At 44.5% G+C, this 22144-nt stretch overlaps 1 protein-coding gene across 4 annotated transcripts in view; it reads right to left on the reverse strand.

Moving 5' to 3' along the window:
- The window catches only part of FOXO3 (forkhead box O3), a 95150-nt gene that overhangs the window by 28119 nt on the left and 44887 nt on the right, over nt 1–22144 (reverse strand). Inside the window, exon 1 of one of the 4 annotated variants that reach the window (XM_082047230.1) lies at nt 21963–21992. The exons of the other annotated variants lie outside the window; for them this stretch is intronic. Within the exon in view, the coding sequence (XP_081903356.1) occupies nt 21963–21977 (15 nt within the window). The 5' untranslated portion in view covers nt 21978–21992. Of the gene's footprint in view, nt 1–21962; nt 21993–22144 lie in introns of those variants that run through there. 4 annotated transcript variants of the gene reach the window in all.

Raw genomic sequence — 22144 nt, forward strand, 5'->3', positions numbered from 1 at the left:
ATAGAGGCAACCTCTCAGTACCCTGAGATGGTGTCACTTCACAGACACCATCCCCTGCTCTGGAAAATTTTAAGTATTGACTCGCTGAATCAAAAATCTATGCATCTTGGGGTTGCAGTAGCTGTATGTACTCTGGGATGGCCCCACAAATCCCTGCAGACTGCTGCTCTTTTAAAGCACCGGACAGGCAGACGAATTTCTGCTTCTCAGAGAAACAGGTCACAGAACCCAGGTGGGGGTGACACATGCCACATCCTGCTTTTAGGGGGAAAACAGTGAGTTATGTTGGTGGAACTACGCTGCCTGAAATAAGTCCTTTTTCAACACCTACATGGCTTAAGACACAGAACAAATTTTAAAGGACAATGCTAAGAATGATGGTGCCTCTGTAGATCATAATTTTTAATGACATTGTTCACAGTATTCATAGCTCAAGAATGTCAGGCCTCCTGAGCATGCCAGGTATCATTTTCATAACAAAGGTACACAAGAAACAAGCACCTTCGAGGTGCAGCTGAACAGAAGAGGACACAAAGAAAGGAACACTGACAAATGCTCATGGGGATATTCACCCTTCTTCTGGGAAAGAGAGGGTACCCACTACTGGACACCCTGAGCAACAGGTATTAAGAATACATTATGGCAGGTCTCCTAACACTTTTATAATATGAGCTGATATACAAAATATAAAACAGGCTAACACAAACTAGCTTTATGGGGTTTTTTCTTTTTTTTTAAATTTTTCCTGTGATTGAAGCTCAGAGGAGATGGGATATCTAGAAAAGCAGAAATAAACCAGGCTACTTTTTCATTAAACACTAGCAAAGCGTGGTATGGAAAAAGTTAAGGGGATGGAATAACCCACACCTGTCCCTAGTCAGACTTTTTTCACAGCTGGTGGAAACTCATTTTGTTCATAGGATCTGACCACGTGCCCTCTTGCAAAGTGAGATTCTCACCTACAAAGGCTTTTGCATGTATCCAAATGGATATCCCTTGATCTGCTTTGTGGACTTGAACAGGAATGTCCTCAATGTGTAGGGTTAGATATTCACCAGCCTTTGCCAGACTTTGTTTTGTTGACAAGGATAAATAAGGGGAGACGCACAGACATTTCCAATTTTGTTCACAGGCAAGTTTCAAAGCTTGTAGAAGTTAATGAAAACCTTCTAGTAGTTTTCTATCAGGCACTTTTTGAGGTGAAAATGCACCATATTAATTATTTTCAGCAGAAATGGGTTCTTGGTGCTATCCAATCACAGCTATAACCCCAGCGGCCCTTGTGAAGCAGAGTGACAGCTGAGTCACTAATGTTAAAACAGGGATGAGAAAAGGAAAATGAAAAAGAAACTAGGCTGCTTCCCCTGAGGAGCTAAATACAGTATTTAATGGCATCCTTTTATAAGGTTAACAAATCAAATGCTTCAGCTATGAATTGTTGCTATCATCGTAAGCACAACAGGATGACCCTGGACAACCTATCTCCGTCTAGGTTTTTTCCTCCTGTGACACATAAATAAGGAGGAAGAGGCTGGAGGCAGCCCAGCCTTTCACCATACTCTGGGCCTTTGGAGAGACGGGTAGAGACAGTCACATGAGGTTTCGGCAGGACAAACAGCAATAGTGTCAACAGAAGGGGAAGATGGTGGGAGGGAGCAGATGGGGTACTTGTCTTTCCTTGCATCTGCAGCAGCTGCCATCTTCATCAGCTGTTGCTCCTGCGGCTCTCTGCCTGCACGGGCAGGAGCAGGCAGCACTTGGGTTCCTCTTGTTTAACTCAGGCTGAAGAGTTGCCCCCCACCCTTAAATGAGTGTGTCAAAAGTGACTGAAGTCAGGACGGTGGGATGTCTTAAAGCTATATGCACCGAGGAGCATCCTTTTTCCAACACTGCAAAAGTATTGGGCACTTTGGACTCCATGTCGCTCATGGACTCCATGAACTTAAAGAACTTTCCCAAAGAACTTTAAAGGTTATTTTCCAACCAAAACAATTCTATGATAAGTTGCATTTTAATAAAGTGCATTTTAGTGAAGTAGCTTAATATAGGCATTTGTCAGACAATGTCTGTCCAGCACTGGGTGAGCTGCTCTGCAGCTCCAGGCCCCAACAAACAGTTCCCACTGCAAGAGCCAACAACATATTCACAAGCACAAGGGTAGTACAGGGCGATTCTAAATGCTGTCTCCTTATCTGATGGCAGTGCCAAACATGGGAGTGCACAAAATACTGGCACATAGGGAACTAGGTGAACTGGGCAGGTAACTCCTGGAAAGATCACGTGCACTTGAACTATCCTTCCTCCTTGGGGCCAATGCTAGGGAGTACATGTTGGACAACAGTGGCGCTGAATTTGTATGTTCTTTTCAGGGAGCCACTTGCTCAGAGTTCCAGAGTTTGGTATAGCTCAGCCCTGCTTGCCAAACAAGAAAAAATTCTATGTAATAAATCACACGCCTCTCTTCAGCAGCCTCTCCATTCAGATGGCCTAAAGCACCCTATCCATGCCTTATTACAAGCCCTGGCCCTGTTGTTATTACTAAGCATTGTCTGAGCATGATGCTGAATAGCAGATAATGGCTGTTCATGCAAGAAGTCTGGCTGACCTCTGCAGGACTCTTCACAAGACAAAAAGTCTGCAGGATTAGGACCGAAGCCTAAAGACAGGGTCATCTCTTCCCTCTGCCCACCCCCTCTCCCTTGGCTCTAGCATCCAGTACACGCTGTCCTCTTCGCTACTTCAACACAGTCCTTAAGGCTTTAGACCTGAATGAAGAAAAGCAGAATGAGACAGCTCTGTGATTCAGGAGTATTTAAAAGAGGAAAAAAAGGGCAACTGTTAGGCAGAATCTGCCAGGAGGAGAAGGAATTGGTCTGTGTGCCAAGAGGCACGAGGCCATAGTCTTTGAATTTCAAAGGCTTTCAGGATAGACAACCTCAAGATACTTTCACAAGCTACTATGAACGAGTCACAATTTGGTACTCTGGCGGCTTTTTCCTCCTCTCCTTTTTTCCACCTAGACAGCTTTGGTTTTTTTCACTTGGTGAAAGGCAAAATTAATAACTTTCCTCCACCATTTACGGGCACTTACATGTGAATTAGTGCTGCAGTGCTGCTACATATTGGGACAGTGTACATGCTTGGAAAAGAGTCTCTGGGAATTACACCACTGTAAAACACCTCGGTGCTCCAGCCCAATCCCATCGCTCTGGCACGCTGGCCAACAAACACAGAGTGCCTTCTTCTGCCCTGCCCCTTCTCCATCCCCCACTCCCTCCCCAGACTTAGGACATTGCTGGAACTGGGTACAATCCTCTTGAAACCACACATGTTGAAAATAAAAACTGAAATCCTGTACAAAATCAGGATCGCATGCTGCGATCCAGCACCCTTACACTGCCCTAAAGCACAAAGTCAGAGCTTGCCAGTTTAGATAACAACTGTAGCAAAATTAAGACAAAAACTGTTAATCCCTTTTAAATGCAAGACCGGGCAGGGAGTGGTTGCCAAGACGTGCTGGCGCTAACCAGGGCTTTATGAACATTTGACTTGTTTTGCTCCCAGGTTTCCACCTCGACTCCCGGGTGGGTGGAAGTCATTTGGGGACACAGGCGGGCACGGGAGAGCCCCGCACCTGCCGCTCCCCTCCTGCCAGGGAAGGGGCCAGCTGGCAGAGCCTGAGGAGGGCATAACATTGGGTGACTCCAGGCAAACAACCCAGCCAAAGCAGGGGGAATAAGGCCAGGCCTGTCTGCTCCGTCCCAAGCGCAGACCGAGAGAGGTCAGCCTGACGCTAGGCACGGTGGAGAGGTCTCCACAAAGCTGGGGCTCTGCCTTGCAGAGGAGCAGCGCTGTCGGGAAGGTCGTAACAGCGCCATAGCCTCAGTCTTGTGAGTATTAATAGTTGTCACATGCTTGTCAGGAGGGGCGTCTACCCTTTCATGAGCACACACTGTCAATAAAAAGTCTTATCAACAGTGGATCCGGGACAGCCCAACAGCATGTTTTGCTAGGAGAGCATAAGAAAAAAAATAATCCACAACTCTAGTCTTGTTGACGACCGGTCCCTCTGAGTCGCTGAACACCGCCTGCCAGGTACTGAAACCCCCAGTTCATGCTGACTCTTACTGGAGAGAAAAGCAACCTGCTACATCACCTACCTACCTGCTGCTGACAACAGGACTGGGTTCACTATTGAGGAACTTTTGGGGCGACGTGTCAAATGACAATGAACCCTGCTGTTTTGTATTGTTTGGTGGGGTTTTCTGTTTGTTTGTTTTGTTTTGTTTTGTTTTTTTGGAAGTACCCAGAGGAAGTACCAGCTGGCAGGAGAGACCTACCATCAGCCATGTTTACTGGGGTACTACTGAGAGAAGGAAATAAACCAGCTGGGAAATGTAGCCCTTGTCCTGATACACGGGTTTTTGGGCATGGCCAGCGCTCTCTCCCAAGCACTGCAATAGAGGCACTTCACTGCCCAGATCACATCGGGCCTCCAGAGTGGCAGTGGTTTTGGGAAACGGTCTTCTCCAGGAACGGGAAAATTTCAAAGAATCCAACAGGACAGGATCCACGTTCCTCCACGGCTATCCCAACAAGTAAGGCTAAAATGAAAAGCCTGGGACAGACGTCAGCAGCTCCCAGGGGCCTGGCAAGCACTGGAAAGGAGCACTTCCCAGCACCAAGAAAAGGCTGGGAGTATCACCTTCCCCTGGGTACATAGCAACAGTTGCTAGTATTGGCAGGCGGTGAGATGCAGTGCAAGACGTGAGGGTGACATCATTTGATTATCACCTCCCTTCCCTTGGATTCAATTGGATTCCAATAAGAAATTATTTTTAGAATCGCTACAGAAAAAAGCCTCAAAGTAATTTGTTACAGATTTGGGTAGAAGAGACTGGGGACTGTATTACTAGCAGACAAAGCCTTAACAAGGCCCAAGTTTTGGAAACCAAAACCACAGCAGAAATAACACATACATATTAGCAGTGAAGGTCATTAATCTTTTGAAAAACACACTTAAAGGCGGGGTGGATGCTCCATTGCTTTAACTTCTTGCATTTAGGGCCACACATTCTTCCAAGAAGTGGGATGCAGCTGATACTGAATTTGTGATTTGCTGTGGAAAGAACTGATGGGAACTCTGAAGCCTTTATTCAGCAGGTGTGCCCTTAAAACCTTAAAGCTTGTCTGCTGCCTGTACTTGGGCAGTTGAATTCTGCTTTGTTAATACATGCATTTATGGTTATGAAAAAGTTAAGAATTACTAGAGGATATCACAACATATGACGTAAATACTCCAGGGAAAGCAGTCTGGGGGAGAAAAAAAAAAAATGAAAGCCCTCCAAAATATTAAGCCACGGGTTCATTGCCTTTGCCCCCGACAAGAGAAATAAGTAACATCATGTCTTGTTACTCTGTGCCATGGAAAGCTTGAAAGTAATTGATCTTGCCTCCGATTTCAAGTTCACCCCAGTGTTTGTTTAGAAGAAGAGGTTCACATGACAGGCTGGAGCTTCTGAAGGAGACCTTTTGCTGAAGCAGTAGCAGCTCTCTGGAAATAAATAACATCAGGGATTCCCAGGCAGCCGCGGATTTGTCAGCAGCGGTCTGCTGCTTGGCAGTGCACGGCACTTCTTCATTATGTTTATGCAACTACAGGTATTAGTATTTACAGCAAACGGCTTCTTTTTACATCCCTTACTTTGAATATTTGATATCCTTTATGAATTTTAATGGGTCGTTGCACCGTCTTCTGTTTTTTTAGCTTGTCATTTAATATGCTTGTACAGTGACAGACTAATGAACTACTGAGTGATGTGAGGAACCGTGTGGTATGTCACAACAACTTGTTTTATAAAATAACAGGGCAAAGCTTTCTCTACTTTTATAGCAAGGACAGATTCTCTGCTCTGCTTGCTCCAAATGACAGAAAGAAAAAATGTTTTGAGCAAGAAAGAAGGGGAGGGGAAGCGGGGTGGGGGGGAGAAGAGGCAAGACAGAAACAAAACTGCACTGTCAAGTTTTTATTCTGTTACAGCCCTCATAATCAAACCCAGGAACGCTACCCAGCCAGGGGCCCTGGACTATCACATCGTCCCCAGTGCAAAACTTCTGACTGACGTAAGCAATTGACTTGTCTGCTAATTTGATTTCTAGAACTCACTGCGTCGGGACGTGACTGATAAGAGCTGACTAGCAATTCCCACAGATAGGGATTTTGCAGGGCCTTGCACCCCGCACAGGGCGGCCAACTCCACCCACTTCTTTCTGCACATGCCACTGTCACCTGCAACTCTGAGGCTGACACACAGAACTCTCTATCAGCAGGACCGTATGCGTCTGCAGAGATAGCAAAAGCCAGAGACTGCCATCATCTAGCCAAATAAACAACTTCACATACGAGAAATGACATGTGGCAGGAGAGGTCCAGGTAAGGACACGATTTAAGCCTCCTAAATTCAGAGGCTGGTGCTTCAAGGGGGAGGCAGCCCAATAGCCACAGATTCCTCCACGACACAGTTCCTATTACTGAGAAGTCAAAGTCGAGAAGGTGAACCATAGCCAAAACAGATGAGATGGACTTCTTCAAAACTTATGCACATAAAGTCAGGATTTTCAGGTGTGTGAAAGGCCTTGGAAAAATATTTCAGTAAAGGGGAAGGAGAAAATGGACAGCAAAAGGCAGGCCAGCAAGCAACAAGTAATTTGAAAACATTCGGTGGGGTTGGTGGACAAGAAATTACAAACCATCCAGCCCTTGCAGATTTATGAGAGGTTGTCTGTCAGCAAGGCCAAGCAACTCCTTCTTCCCGGGTGGGATAGGCGAGGAAGCACAAGGGGGAACACCGAGACTCTTGCTTACTGGAAAAATAGAATTTTAAAACTCTCAGAGAAGGCAGGACAGACTGAGGAGATGACTGCTCAAAAATCTCAGGCTTCCTGGGGCTACATGCTGTGAGCTGAAGGCTGTGCCCATACCCGTGGCCATACCTGCCTCCTGCAAAGGATGCGGCGCTGCTGCTGGAGGGCTGGGAGGTGCCTGGCCTTACCTGCCCAAGCCTCATCTCACCCTCCTCCCCAGCTGGACAGCAAGGATTTACTGCTTTCCCCAGGGTGTGCAGGAGTCACAGCACAACAGGGTGACGGGCAGTGACAGACGTGCTCCCTGGCACGGCTGCATCCCTTCTCTTGCTCCAAAAGAACCCACTGGGGTTGGGGACCGCAGCTCTGCAGGGCAGCACTCAGGGATCACCAGGGCCTGTTGGCTGCTGGTGCCAGCAGCTCCATGAAACAGCTTTCTCTAATCAGAATACAGTTTACTGCTAACAGAAGGGGAGGCAGCACAACATTTTCTAAAACCGCTACAAAAGATGCATGTCTCTCCTAGCTCGGTCCTGTGCCACCACATGTTTCAGGAGCTGCCGAGAAGTTGAGATTCCTGTAAACTTGCAGGCAGGTGTCTGCTCCCCGTGAGCAGCTCCCAAACAAGTGCCTCCCTTCTGCCTGGAGAGTTTTTTTTAACTGTTTATAGTTCCTTTGATCTATTCCTTCTCAACACTGGCAAAGAAAACTGGAGCTGAGGAGGTAGGATCTTCCCAGTTAATAGCTTTGGCATTGTATCTTAATTCCCCCTCAGGCATCTTCCCAGAGTCATTTTACCAGCAGCCACCGTCTTGTCTGCCTGGTTGTTTTTAAAACTACTTTGCTATTAAACCAGCCCCACACAGCCCTACAGTAAACATCCCAGTACTGGGGCGTACACCCTCTCCGTCCCCGGCAGGAGATGCACACCATGCTGGGGAGGGAGGGCGAGGAAGAGTGGGATGAGCCCCACTGCCCACCTTTAGGCATCCTGGATGTCCAAGCTAGGAGTTGAGGCTCCCGATGCATCCCAAGGCCTGAGGCTCGTTTTAGAGCACCTAAGATCAAAACTGCCCCATCGCTCATGTGGGGCACAGAGACACCTGAAGTCAGACTGTGATAATTTACTCCTCTCTCCCTGAAGTTATTTTTTCTTTTTGCTTCTCCCTTTTCATCGCTAAGATTGCAAGCTCTGTGCAAGCTGTTCTCATCTTTGCATGCCCAGAGAAATAAACCAAATTACAATAATAGCATATGAAAAAGGGAAATATATCTCGAGACCACGGTATTTCTATTAAAAAGACCGGAGGCACAACACTCATGCCTCAAACAAGGGGGGAGGCAGGCAAGCAGGGAAGTATGGGAAGACAAACTGTTACTAGTGACACACAAGATAATTCATCTGAAACAACAGAAATGGGCTACAAACTTTCTTCTTGCCCTTCCCAAGTAAACGACTTGTAACAAGCAATAAAGGTTTCTCTACCAATAAAACAAAGCACTTAATACCTGTAATTTTAGCCTCAGAGAGTAAACTATTTAATCCTTCATTTTTTAATTTCTTTTACATCTGAAAAGATCCCTAGCTCCTCACTCTGGTGCTTCCACAGCAACTTAACAGGAATCAAATGACAAGACAACGAACTGATAAACCTCAATCCAAAGGAGAAATCTCTCTGCCCTTGTTCAGAATAGAAACTTTCCTACGCAGCTCTGAAAAAATCCAGCATAAATAAATACAGTGTTTTTCCTACCCTCTTCATTTAGAGAAACACCACCATGTGATGCAGCCTCAAGGCCACAGCTTTCTAGAAAGAAAAGGCCAAGTGAAACAGTTGTTCCTAAAGAGTTTGCCTGACTGCAGAAACAGGGTCATCCCAGCAATGAGCAGCGGGATGAGTGCCTTAAAAATCACACACCACAGATGCTTCTCGGTCCTCCACGAAGCTACCACAAGAAAGCCCAAACACTGCGGTCAGCAAAGGAGAACAGGGAGGTGGCAAGGAAATACAGGGATGTTGCACAATTTTTACAGTGGTGGTACTTCTTGCTAACAGCTCCTCGAAAAGGCAAGACCACCTGGCCACCAACAACAGCCAGGCGAAGGGTCAGGCCAACAAAATGCCTGTATCTCTGTTCTGCAGAGGTGGAGGTGTGACTGGGTGGCAGAGCAGGCAGGAAGCAATGTACCAACTGGAAAACTACCATGAATGAAAACCCAAGCATTACCACAAAAACATAAAAACCTGGGAGGGAAAAAAAAATAAGAATTTGTTTCTGTGAAAATACTGTAGTAGGTTACCTTCATGTGGATGACTCCTCATGCTTGCCTAAACTGAGTCACTCTGTGAACTGCCTCGCGGTCCATCTGTCTGCCAACTCCTGGATAAACTTGAACATCCTGTGACTGAAATGACGCGTCAAAGGGTAAAGCCCCGCAAGGCAACAAGGTTTTCTTTGTCCAGCACCTCCAGATGCACCAGCATTCCCCTTACTCTGGCTTTTATCTATCCTTTGGGTCTATTTTTGGTGCATTTCTGACTTTCAGTGCCTTAAAAAGCTGGTAGAGTCAGTTTTTGCTTCTCACCCTGTTTTTATGGGCTTCCTTAATCCACTCCTCCCATGTACTGGCAACGTACTCCCACAGACCACTCAGTCTCAGCACCGCACCACTGTTGTTCGCAGAACATATAGGGTCAAAAACTTTTGCATGCTATGACTTGCTCTCTTGCTGTTTTGAGCACTTTTGGTGCAGGCTTTACCCAGGCACAGCTGACAAAACCTACCCTCTTCACTTGCAAAGCATCACTCTAGAAGAGCAGCACCGTGTCTGCTGCTCCTCTGTTGACATCCGCACACCCTGGTACCACCCCCAGGTTGGAGATGCTGCACTATCACCTGCTTCCCACACTGGTTAGTACTCGCCTTCACCAGGGCCAAGTCTCCCGGAAGGAGGCTTGCAATATTTCACACAAGACATACTACAGGGGAACAAAAAGTACAGTTTGTGATGTGGATCTGTTTTCAACTTTTCATTGCTTTGGACAGAAAATTTTGCTGACACCTATGTAAACAATTTTCAAATACTGGAGGACACAATTGCTACAGACGAATGCAGGCACAGAAACCACTACAACACCATCTCTTACAGAAAGCAATCCTGCGTTGCTAGATTCTGCATTTCTACCATCTGCCTTTCAACCTACTTGCGGCTGTAGTGGAAAAAAAAAAAAAAAAAAAAGGAATATTACTTACATTCCCAGCTTTCTTCTGTAAATCAGCAACACCCTCCTATCTCTTAGGTGACAATATAAACTTAAATCATTTTTCCTGCCCTCACTAAAACCATTGTAAAACCAGTAGTCAGGAACAAAACAAACGTCCCAGCTAATGTAATGTGTATTACTCAGTGATGATAAACACTATACACCCACCTAGACTTTTCACTTGATGTGGTTGGAAACTGCTATGTAAGGTGGAAAAAGTAAGGTAGGCTGCTTTTATTTTTGGCATTTGTTTAAGAGTTTAGGCATACTGCAGCACTGCGTTTACCCTGGCTGCTCATGCTGCTTGCAGCCAACTGTGTAAACGTATTTTGTGGGTATTCTGGGGGAGAGAGGAAAGAGGTGTAACCTCCCTGTGTCTCCTACTCCACCACACTGCCAGCCTGCAAGAAGGGAGCGTGCTGGGAGGGAACCTCCTCTTCCTCGCCCGCCAGAGCAGAGCTCAGCAAGGTAAAGCTCTGTCTAGCCAACAAAGCTCTTTACCACCAATATCCTTATTAAACACAGCCTTATCAGAGACCAGTTTCTGCAGCCTGAAGTAGTCAGGAATTAACTCTGACAATATTTAAAATTGCAATCCAGGATTAGAGCCCAGATCCAAGGGGATGCGAGCAGGCCTGTGAGCAACAACGCAGTCACCTGAGATTGCTGACACCATGGCTCTGCACCCACCAACACGGGGGTACCCCAGCCCCATAAAGGGCTCACTCCTCAGGGATGCTGTCTGGCAGGGGGGGATGCCAAAACTCGCCTCTCTCATGGAACACCGGGAGAAGGCCATGCTGATGCTTGCAGAAGGGTTTGGGCTGGAGAAAGACCCTGGGTCCAGCAGCATCAGCTGTGTGCGGAGAGCAGCGAAAGCCCACCTGGAGGGGAGCAGATGGCACCCCATAAGGACAGCCCGCAACTGTCGGCTCAACAGCACTTCCCAAAGGGGTGCCACGGGCCAGCCAGGTGTACAGCTGGGATATAAACTCATTTGGTGCACTCCTTTGGCAGCCTCTGGCTGTAATCCCCACCCACGGGATCAGGCTATGTCTCCTGCCTTATCCACAAGATGAAGCTGTCTATCCCCGACACAGCCCCCGGGGCAGGGCTGGTAAGACCAACATCACCCGCTTTCCCTCCAGGGCGAGCAGCCTCCGTCAGCTGTCTGTCCAGCCTGGGGAACGTGCCAGGTTCACCCCACCACCCATGAGTCAAGGTGTTAATGGAGACCTCGCTCCTCCTGCGACATATTGAAAGCTGGCAATGCTATTGATGGAGGCTCCATGAAACATGTTCTTAGTACGGCGCTAATAAGGCAGCGGTAAGGCTATTGCGCCCTGTCATTAGCAATCCTGGTGAAGAGCCTTCATGCTGCCCTTTCCTACAGAAAGAAATCTCTGTTTTTGTCAGACCTACCAAGCTTGGCACAGAGTCCTCAGGTGCAGGTGCTGGGCTTTTGCCAGAAAAAGTCAGGCTAGGTAAGCAGTGAAAATAAACAGCATGTTACGGGAAACACTGCAGTCGGCATTTTCTTTCCCCCCTCAGATAATCTGTTCTCCCAACCCAACATGCTGCTCCTCAAATTTAGTGCAACAGAGGATGCTTGCAGTGACTGGTATTGCAAAATAATAATTCACATGTCATGACACTAATCATAATACTTATGATTGTAATAAGGGAGATTCCAAGCCTGCAATACACTGTAATAATGCATTGCCCTCTCAACTGAAAAATGGAAGCACCTTTCCTGGGCCTTACAGTATTGCTGCTAGCTCCTTCCCACTGAAGATATACAGAACTGGTGAAAAAAATAAAATAAAATAAAATAAAATAAAATAAAATAAAATAAAATAAAATAAAATAAAATAAAATAAAATAAAATAAAATAAAATATATATATATAAAAGTAGGTAGAATGACATGAAAATCAGAGGTTATGCCCACTAGCCTTTTATATTTTTCCACTGGCATTGTTAGAGAGCCCAACAAAGAACTGGAAGAAAGGTTAGAAAAGTTGTAGGAATAAAGGACAACGGAGCCACTTTTGGTCTTACCTTCATTTGTACTATATCAAGCCTCTTAGCTGAATGATTGCCTTGGTTCAAAAACCAGAACATGTATTATTTGTTTTATATTAATCTACATATAAAAATAATCCATGCAAATGATGATTTCACTGCAAGTTCCACTGTATTTCTTATTGCCCAGAATATCTGTGCACCTCCCAGTAAAGCTGAACTAAATATATTTCATTATGTACCTGAACTACAATGATTTCTAAGCCCTTCTCCTTCCCCTGAGCTTACAACAATAATTAAATGGTTAAACTTATTACTGAGTCCAATTACAAACATGGCCAAAATACTTTATGCCAAAAGCAATGGAAGTAAGTGCAAAAAGTTGCCTTTCTGCTTGACTAAAAGCCTGAAAAGAAAGCAGTGCCCACAGCATACGTTGTTCAAGAAGTGAGCGCAAACCAGCTTACAAGCAGATGAAATTTGTCAGTCTCATGCGGGAGCAAAGTGGGCAGAACCTACTGTTCCCGCCCCACCACCCAGGTGCTGCACTAATCCTGACCATTAACCTCTGTGTCAGCACTGGAAAATCCAAACTTACACCTCGGAAAACAAGCAGCTATTAAAAAAAAAACAAACCAACAACAAAAGTATCTCCTGTGGCTCTACCAGGACCTCTGTCTCACACTGTCAGGAGCTCCCCAAGTGAAACAAGAGCAGAACATGCCCCACGATGCAGAGGACTCTTGTAAATGCCTGGGTGTTAAATCCAGCCGCAGACAGCAAAACAGAAACACAATTATACTGCATGCGCAATTTAAAATTATTACAATTTTTAACTTACTCTGATTTAAGCATAACAGCACCCAGGGAAAATTAAGTTTTTATAGTGCGTATGCTGTATCAAGGACTGGCTACTTTAGAAAGACGAGAAAAGGTCTGAGAAAGTGCAGACTGCACTACGTGAGATGTTTTCAGTTTCTTTCAAAGTAGTTCCCTGTTTAAAAATAGGCTTTGGTGTAAGCTTTTGAAACCTAACTATGCAAAACCTGCTATTACCTGTGTTATGTTATTTCTTCAGCACTTGCAAACTCCTTGTGCATCTACCAGGTCTGTGCTCCCCACCTCCCCTGATAAATATAATAACCAGGGTCAACTCTGTTAATCAGAACAAAAAGTGAGAAAATGCACTTTTGTGTTGCAGGAGACAACCTGGGAAAAGGCGTGAGGCTCAGAAAGAGGTGCCCATCACACACAGAGCACAGGTACGACCGAGCTTTAGAAGTCCCCATATGCAAACTCCTGCATGCGAGCCTCTCTCTCCCAGCGCTGGTGAATGCTGCCCATACTGGAGCCAGCCTGGCCCAGCAGCTCTGTGGAAACACGGTCCGCCATCGCCAAATTTAACAAAAGAAGGAACCGGCCAGGGCAACAGAAAATCCTGGCCATCTGCCTCACTCCCTGCAGTGGAAATATATGACTTAAAAAAAAAACATGTAACAAAGGTGTTACTAGCCCTAGTATTTAAGGCTTCCTTTTATTTAGCCTACACACTAAGAGCTTTAAAAAGACAAGGCCTTCAACCCTAAGAAGCACACACTCCTTATTTAAAGACTTATTCATCCTTTTCCAAATAAAATTAAGAAGCTTTCAGTGAGCCAAACCCTGTGGTGAGATTTTCAGTCACCAGAGGCAGTAGTAGGTGCCTTGATTCCCACTCAAGTCAGCAGAAATCTGGTGCCCAACCCATCTGCGCCTCCAAAATCCCCTCGGTAATAGCTTAATACAACAAAAGGGAGAAACAAACGGGTTTTGTCTATAGGCTGCTTCTCAAACAAAGAATACAAATTGCACGTGACAGGCTGCTGCGCAAGTTTGACTGTATGTGTCTACGTGCAAGTGGAAGAGTGAATGGAGAAGTATGCCAACTTCGGAAGGGCATATTGCTGCCAGTCATTCTTAATTAAAAAAAAAAAAAATAATAAAAGGCATCCCAGGGATCCTGTAGGCCCCGTTACACAAGACCCTTTGATTTGAGCAACCTGCAATTTGGAAGTAGCATGTGCCACTGTCTGCCCAGGGCCACGGATCCCATGGGCTCAAACAGCAGGGCTGGCCTTGCCAGCCGCAGCACACTGACGAGACTCATGTCCATCTGTCCTGAGAGCTAACGCCAGGCGTTCCCAAACCTTCTTCTTTTTCTTAAAGGTGTTCATCTTCGTGTCCCGATCCATCTGTGTGCAGCCGCATCCCACCTCTGCTGCTACACCTGTGAAATACGTAGCTGCGTGCTTTGAGGGACAAGTCCTTCAGAGGCAACGCTGACTCAAGCAGGTCTCTTCTCCTGCTGCCCAGGCCTGTCCCTGCACTGGCATCCAGGACTTTTTGGAGCTGCTTAGGTGGTTGCATGCCACCAGCCAAATGTAAAAATACCCTTGCATTTCCCCTGGTGTGTCATTTTCCACCCTTAGTAGCTCCCCAGTCTAGAGAGCTGCCTGCATACACACAGCTCCACCACCACGATGTGAGTGCAGGTTCATGTTGGGTGGCACTGGTCCGAATAGGGCTTCCACAGTCCTCCTGTTTGTTTTTTTTTTTCTTCTTCCTGACAGATTTTGGCCAGATCAGGTCTCTGAACTGGCCTGCTAAACATTCGTGGAGAAAGAGCAAACCATGGGGGACATGAGGAGAAGAGGGAGGATGGAGGACAACCAAAGCCCTTCTTAGGGTCAGCTTACATTGCCATGGAAGATATGGCTGTCAGAAATAGTGTTCCTCTCTGTGCCCTGAGACGAAGTTAGCCTCAGTAAGCACAGGAACATCCCCTGAGAAGTTGCAGCCACTGTTGCAGTCTGACCAAGCATTCCAAAATTCAATACTTTCATTTTGTTTTGAAAGTTCTGATTCATCTTTCCAAAGTGGAGAAAGAGCAAAATACAAAATTTAGATCCAAATCTTCCCATGTAGAATGCCTGGACTAAGGGAGGAGGCCAGGTCAGGCATGTATTAATTCAAAATCTCACCTCGACCTTGCTAGCTTCCAAAAGACTCTTCTCCTCCTAACTTCACAGCACTGCAATGGAATCATCATTTCCCCACCCAATCCCCTTTATCTTCTGCAGTTCTCCCTGGATGATAAATACTGAAGTTTGTAAACACACTGGGATTTTGATGTGGTTTTCTTGTTCACAAAAATATTCAAAGTGACACTAGTATTTGGCAGTACTGGAGAAACCATAGGCTGAGAGTCACATTCTCACACTGAACATCTGGGGATAAACACCCAGTGAAGTTTTGGTGTTCTAATGTGAAATCAATAAAAGAGCCAGCACCTCTTTCAGTTCTTAGCATTTAAAAGAGGTCAAGGCTTTCAGAGCGACCAAAGACAATTAGATGTTCCAGACTCATTGAATTTCAATTGCGTTTGTGCACTTCCTTGAGTTTCTTCTAAAATCAAACCCATCACTTATACCTGTGATCATACTTAAGTTTTGAAGTAAGTTTCTCCCTTTGTGTATGCAAGTCTTTTCTGGGGAAAATCTTTTGTGTGGATGATTAACTTCAAATGTGCTTAAGTATTTCTTGAAGAAAACACAACTTAAGCACATTTAGATTTAAGCAGGCCCTTGCCTGCTTTTCTGAATAAAGATGAACTTAATTATATGTTCACCTGTTTTGTCTAAAAAGGGACCCTTTACACATCCAGTATTACTTTTTGCATTTTTTTTAAAAACAAGATGTTCACACCACACTACAGAGTTTACAAACTCAGTTATTTTTAGATCCCTATAATACTCCCAGACTGGGATGTGTAAGTACAGAATATACTTACTTATTTTGAATATATTAATTTTCATCTGAAGAAAGCCATTTACACATATCCAGTTTCACTACAAATTTAAGCGGTATATGATTAGCACTAATTGTTGGATCTGCCATATTACCGTGTAATGTGCTGATCTTCTAAAACCTTGAGTTGTAATCTTTAATAATCTGTCCCTAAACAACGGTCTAAACTCAGTTTCTCCACAGAGTATGCCTTGTCACATTGGACTTGTTAGTAATGTTCCCAAAAGCTTCACTCAAAGGCCAGTAAAATGTAAAGATCTACGTTAAGATAGACATATTTGGATTCATCTCGTCAGAAATCAGGAATGCCAACTTTTATATTCTAAATAATGCTTAGATGAAAGACAGGCACTAAAGTACTTCCCAATGAGAAGTGGGGAAGTCCTTATGCAAGATTTACAATTTAAAATAAAAGTATAAGCACAGTAGACATTGAATGACCACCCTCATACATTAATACATCTATGTCTAACTTTTAGTCTAAGAAACTTGCACCTTGAACACTTCCAAGCACAGAGCATGGCCAAGAGCACTGTTGGAACAGCCCAGGGCAGGGGTAAGTCAGGGACACTGGCTGAGGTCAGCTCACCTGCTAACACGAAAATTTCAGCTACACCAGAGGGGAGGTTTTATGCAGAAAGCAAAGCGACTGTGCCCTTTCGCACATCTGCGATGCAATGCACTTATTAAGCAAAATTAACTGATTATGTAGCAAACACGGCAAAATGAAGCACTGACTCCTCTGACAGTGCTATCTGCTTTTTAGTGAGGCACAGAACAACCTGTTACCAGGGCGAGGGCTGCAGACAGTGTTTACAGCAATGGATCCCAGCTCATCTATTTTTTTATAGTTGAGTACATACCTCAGATGCCAGAGGTATCGTACATTAACTGCTGAGCCTACAGGGGCACGGTATCTGGCCATGTGACTGGAGTATTAACAAACCTGGACAAAGGACCTCCAACAGTTTAATACATTTAATGACATCTATTCTAGTCCTCCCAATTGGTTCCAGAGGCCTCCACCTTGCCTTATAAACACTCAGTACAACCCATTCACACCTATATGGCTCATCCTCCTGCATTACCTTGAACTTTCCTTGCCTCCAGTACGTTGTGCTGGCCATGCTTAACTTCTCAGGCTTTTATAAGCTGAGGAGTGGATGAAGAACATTGCTAGGAAAACCTACAGGCAACTGCAGAATCAGCTAAACTGTGCACAAAATAGGTCACTTCTGCATTATCGAATGTACTTAGTGCAATTACAATCACAGAAAACCATTCTGAACTGAAAAAAAATATAGTAAGAAACAAGAAGGGAAAGCCAGCAGCAGCAAATGTGAAGTCCTAGTTCTCTGCAAGAAAATGCCTTCCACTGATCACCCTCACTGGAAAAAGAACAGGCTTTAAAACTGACATGGTTTTTATCACATAATTAAACGCTGCCAGAGGACACATTTAGGCCTTCTAGTACCGTGATGAACATCAGAAGCAAGTGCATGGAATAAAGCATCCAAAATTTGCAACAGCAGCCTCCAGAAAGGAAGCAGATGGCAGCTGCTATCCATGGGAGAACCTGGGTGGGAAGCCCATCCTTTCCAAGAACCTCACTGTCTTTCCACAAAGCTTCCTCATCACTTGAAACTTCTCAGAAGAGCATGTTGGAAAAGGGAAGAATGTGCTTTGCAGGGTTTTTAGCCTGCAAGAGTAAGAAACATTTTTCAATTCAGTTCTTGAGGGGAGGAGAAGGTCTCTGGAATGTGCTCCCCTAGTGACAATCAACACCAACTCTTCTGCCTGGATATTCTGCATAAAATTCACACCCAACTAACTCTAATGAACGACTCTCGCTAAAGTGAGGCTCTTCCCCCAAGGAGTCAGAAAGTCTTGTATTAAACATATCCTGACATGCGAATGTCTTGCATTAATGAAGCAGATTGGCACAGAACACAAAGATGCCAAGTGCATTAGGGAGCATCCCTTCTTGTGCAAAGCAGTCCACAGGCTGCACTTCTTCCCCTTCCAGACAAATTACCTCACAACCCATTACAGGCTTGAGTGTTTCCTTATATGAAAACACAAATGCAGTTTAATACCTTTAAAAGTAGTAAGGGCTCACCTTGGAAGCTGGGATTCAAACTGTTTTGCATGAGACAAACAAGCCAAAGTGTGCCATGATGAGTACAACTCTTACTGTGTAGCATGCAGACTGACAGAACACATCAAGAGGTATGGGGTATTTCATGTCAATCTACTTTTTTCACGTCAATTATCAAATTATTTCATGTCAACCAAAATCACCCTCTACTCCATTTTTAAGACACCCTCCAAACAGGCCAGAAGCACTACTGAAAACAAGAAGACTCCTTCATTTTCTTCGCAGTGTGGTTTCTTGTGCAAGGTAAACATTTTCATAATCTAAATAAATGTGTTTCGTAAACGAAAAAATATGTGAAAAGTATTCCAATTTCTTGTTTGTTTTTAGCACTTGAGCAATACAGGTCTTAAGATTACATGCAGGGTAGCACTGATGCAGAAATGGACTGTGACACCACACAGAACCATAACGAGACTAATTCTTCCATCCCCTCCTAATCTCTCTGAGAATGTAGAATATTTACTTTTATCAGCATCATTCAACTTCCCAGCCCTGACTGCTGGTTACAGTAGTACAGTATGTACTGTACAGAGTTGCTGAGTCAAAGAAAAATAGTTCAAGTCATTAGAAAACAAACAAACAAAAATAGATTTTTCTTTCCCTCCCCTCCTCCTCAAATAAAGCAACATCACAGACTGTGAATCACACCATGGCCATTGTATGTCCATATCAAAAGCCTTCTACTTGCTATTTCTTTTGCTGTGCGTGTAAAGAAATGTTTCACCAAGAGTGTCACTATAAAATATCTGCTGAGTCAATCACTTTGCAATGCAGGGCATCTCAAGATGTAGATTGCTGTTTATGGACTGCAGATTATTGGAGGAGGGAATATTAACTCAGGAGAGGTCATGTCACATGTTTGATCCTAATATTTGTTGGCTTAGAGGCAGTATGGCTGTGTGACTTGTTCGGTTTTAAAATGTACATGCCGACACTGAAAATAATTTTATTTTTACAAGAAAATCAGGAAATATAATATACTGTGTTATATACACACTTTTTCTCTCTTTGTGCCTCAGTTTAGACCATATATATTGCTAACACATGAACTGGACCCCTGGAAACTTCTCTTGGACTGAAACTGAAAATTAATGAAGTGTGAGCATTCCAAGCAGTAGGTGAACAACAGTCACCACTTAAATAACACCAGAAAAACTGGAATCAATTCACAGTAAGTTTTCAAAATCAGCATTTAATGTAGCCATAAAGCCTCTAAGCAACATGAGGATGCCTTCTTCCAGGTAGAGATATGCTACGGCTACACTGAAAGGCATGGGCGGAATAGAAAATGTACTCACTTCAGCCAACCACCGCCAGTGTATTTCTCTGTAAAGAAAGCAAACGGCTGAATAATCAACTGTAAATGACTTCTGGGTCACAGGAGGAGGCGGAGAGGTTGAAACCTTGAACCACTGCTGCTGATGTATAGTATCTTTATCTCCCTGCTCCCTATGGCATGTAGTTGCTGGTTATCTCAAAGGATGAATGACCTGCCTGCAATGAATTATGCCTGCTTATCTTCCAGACGGGGTATACGCTAAGTCATTAAGTCATCTAAGAGCATAACCCCAAGGGAATTACTAAATGAACACGAAATCCTGTCCTGCTCTTAGCCATTGTGTCAAACTTCGGCGTGCTGCTGGGGGCAGGTGCTGGGGGGAGCAGTAGGGGGGCTTGGACATCTCTCACCTGTTGGTTACCTGCTTTTTGATATTGACTTTTTATGCTTCTGATGTTGCACAGTTAGGTGGTGACAGAGTAACAGCAATAGCAGTTTCCTTCAGAGGAAGGGAAAATGCAGCCCCCTCCACTCTGACCACCAAGTTTCCCAAACCATAAATGCACCAGCTGAGACAAGCAGCCAAAGTGAGACCAGCAGAGAGCTCACAGCTATCGTATTTGTGTTCGGATATAATGGGCTTTGTCCAGATGAAAGGGTGCACTTCTTCTGAAGAGCAGCGCATTTTTATTTAATTAAAAGAAATTGATTTAGTGACAGGATTGACAATAGGGTATCTGACAAGCCCACTGACCTTCACACATACGTACAAGTGACTGAGGCTTGATGCATGCAGAGAAGTGGATTCTCACTTGAAACAATGAAACTGTTAAACATCGAAATCAATGACTCCTATAGAAAACAAGGAGCCCCCCCCTGCCCCCAAGCAAAATGTATCAAAGGAGGCTTATGGTCAAGACAGATCTGCCCAGCAAGCCTGTCCAGATAACACCTAATGAAGTCTGGGGGATAAATATCTTTAAATGGAGAGGAAAGAACATGTCTGGCAAAGGGTCACCGATGCTTTATCACAGCCTGGCAAAGCTCTAGCTCACCATTTGCCTGGGATGCTCTATTTACTGCCCCTACTCCCATTGCTCCTTGTATTGAGGAAGTTGTGCAGAAGTTAAATATCTCCTTTAGCAGTACCCACAAAAGAAAGAAGCTGAGAGGCATCCTTAATGAGAAGGATGAGTAGGACTAGCACCTTCAGACAGCTCTGAACTCTTTGGCACCCAGCCTCTAAAGCTGTTTTTAGGGGGCTGTTGCTCAGCTCTGGTTTCAGTTTCCCATTACCCACAGCCAGGGTGATGAGCACCCTCGGAGGTGTTTCCTTGGAGGTGGTGGTGGCGAGCAGCCTCCACACCCCACCCTGGCTGAACACCAAGTGAACCTGAGCTTTACTGGAAAGGAAAACAAGCAGGATCCTCTGGGGAAAAAACAAAACAAAACAAAACAAAACATCTGAATGGAAATCTGTGCCTTTACAAAAAGGCAACAAGAATCTCTAACCTTCCGCCTGGCGATACCTACACCATACATGAAGAAACAATGCTCAGCATCATTTCAGCATCCCCTCCCTCCTAAATTAAAAATGATAGAATAAAAAAAAAAATTAAAAAGCTCAGTTTTCCTCTTGACTTACAGGCTTTAATAAATGAACACCCCTCCCAGCCTGGTCACCCTGATAGGTTTCCCTGAATGTTACCAGATAAAAAATAAAACCTAATCCTTGCTTGAATGTTCCTGGGACCAGGCCAGGATATTTATATCTTTCCAGGACAAAACTCAAACTAGGCCTTGCGCTGTCACTTGTGCCAAGAAAAGTCTTGCTAGGACACGGAAAGAGGAAATTGCTCCCGTTTCCATGTGGACATCAGAAAACTTTCTCTGGAAACAGGCAGATGACACACAGACAGTCAGAGAGCAACTAGATTTCCTTTAGAAAGCGCCACATGCCACACTTCTCAAAAAATTTTTGAGGACGGTTCAGGCTCGTTGTTCTGTGTTTCATTTAATTTTTTTTTTTTTTTTAACATGACCTTCAACATGAATAAAAACCCTTAAGTAATGCATGTTTCTTTTTCGAAGAGTACTTCACACCCAGAGATGGGTTGGGCATCTCTGGAAGCGTGATTTTAATCTTAGCTTCCTATGCATAGTGGTTTATATAAAGACTCAATTTTCCTTCTCTTATATAACACCTATTTTTTCATGCTGTGACTCCAGCCACCACCATAAATGAGGAGTTAAACTGCATGATGGTGAAAAAGATTTCACTAACAGACTAGCTTCTAAGCTTGCGAGCAGTCTGCTAAAGGAAAAATAAAAGCAACAGATTTTCAGTTCTAGTAGACAAGGACAGCAAGGGCTCCCTTGTTAGCTTCTATTTATGGTCCCACAGCAGATGACCTGAATCTCCTCCATACTCATCCCCCTCTACAGAGCCTATAGCTTAGATTATTCACTTCTTAATGAAAACACCACCTGCCAGATGGACAAGAGAATAATTACATTACACTTACATTAATAAAATACATACGAGTCCTGTTTGCTGTGCACGGAGCAGCACTTTACATCTGGATCTGTGTACAGTAGAAAGACTCTCAGAAATGGGATTTTCCTTGCTGTATTTTATGGCAATGAAGCTCAAGATCTGTTGCCTGATGCAAATCCACTTGATGTGGGAAAGGCAGCTCTTGGAATA

The sequence above is a fragment of the Streptopelia decaocto genome (genome assembly GCF_964273445.1).
Source record: "Streptopelia decaocto genome assembly, chromosome: 3".
Lineage (NCBI taxonomy): Eukaryota > Metazoa > Chordata > Aves > Columbiformes > Columbidae > Streptopelia > Streptopelia decaocto.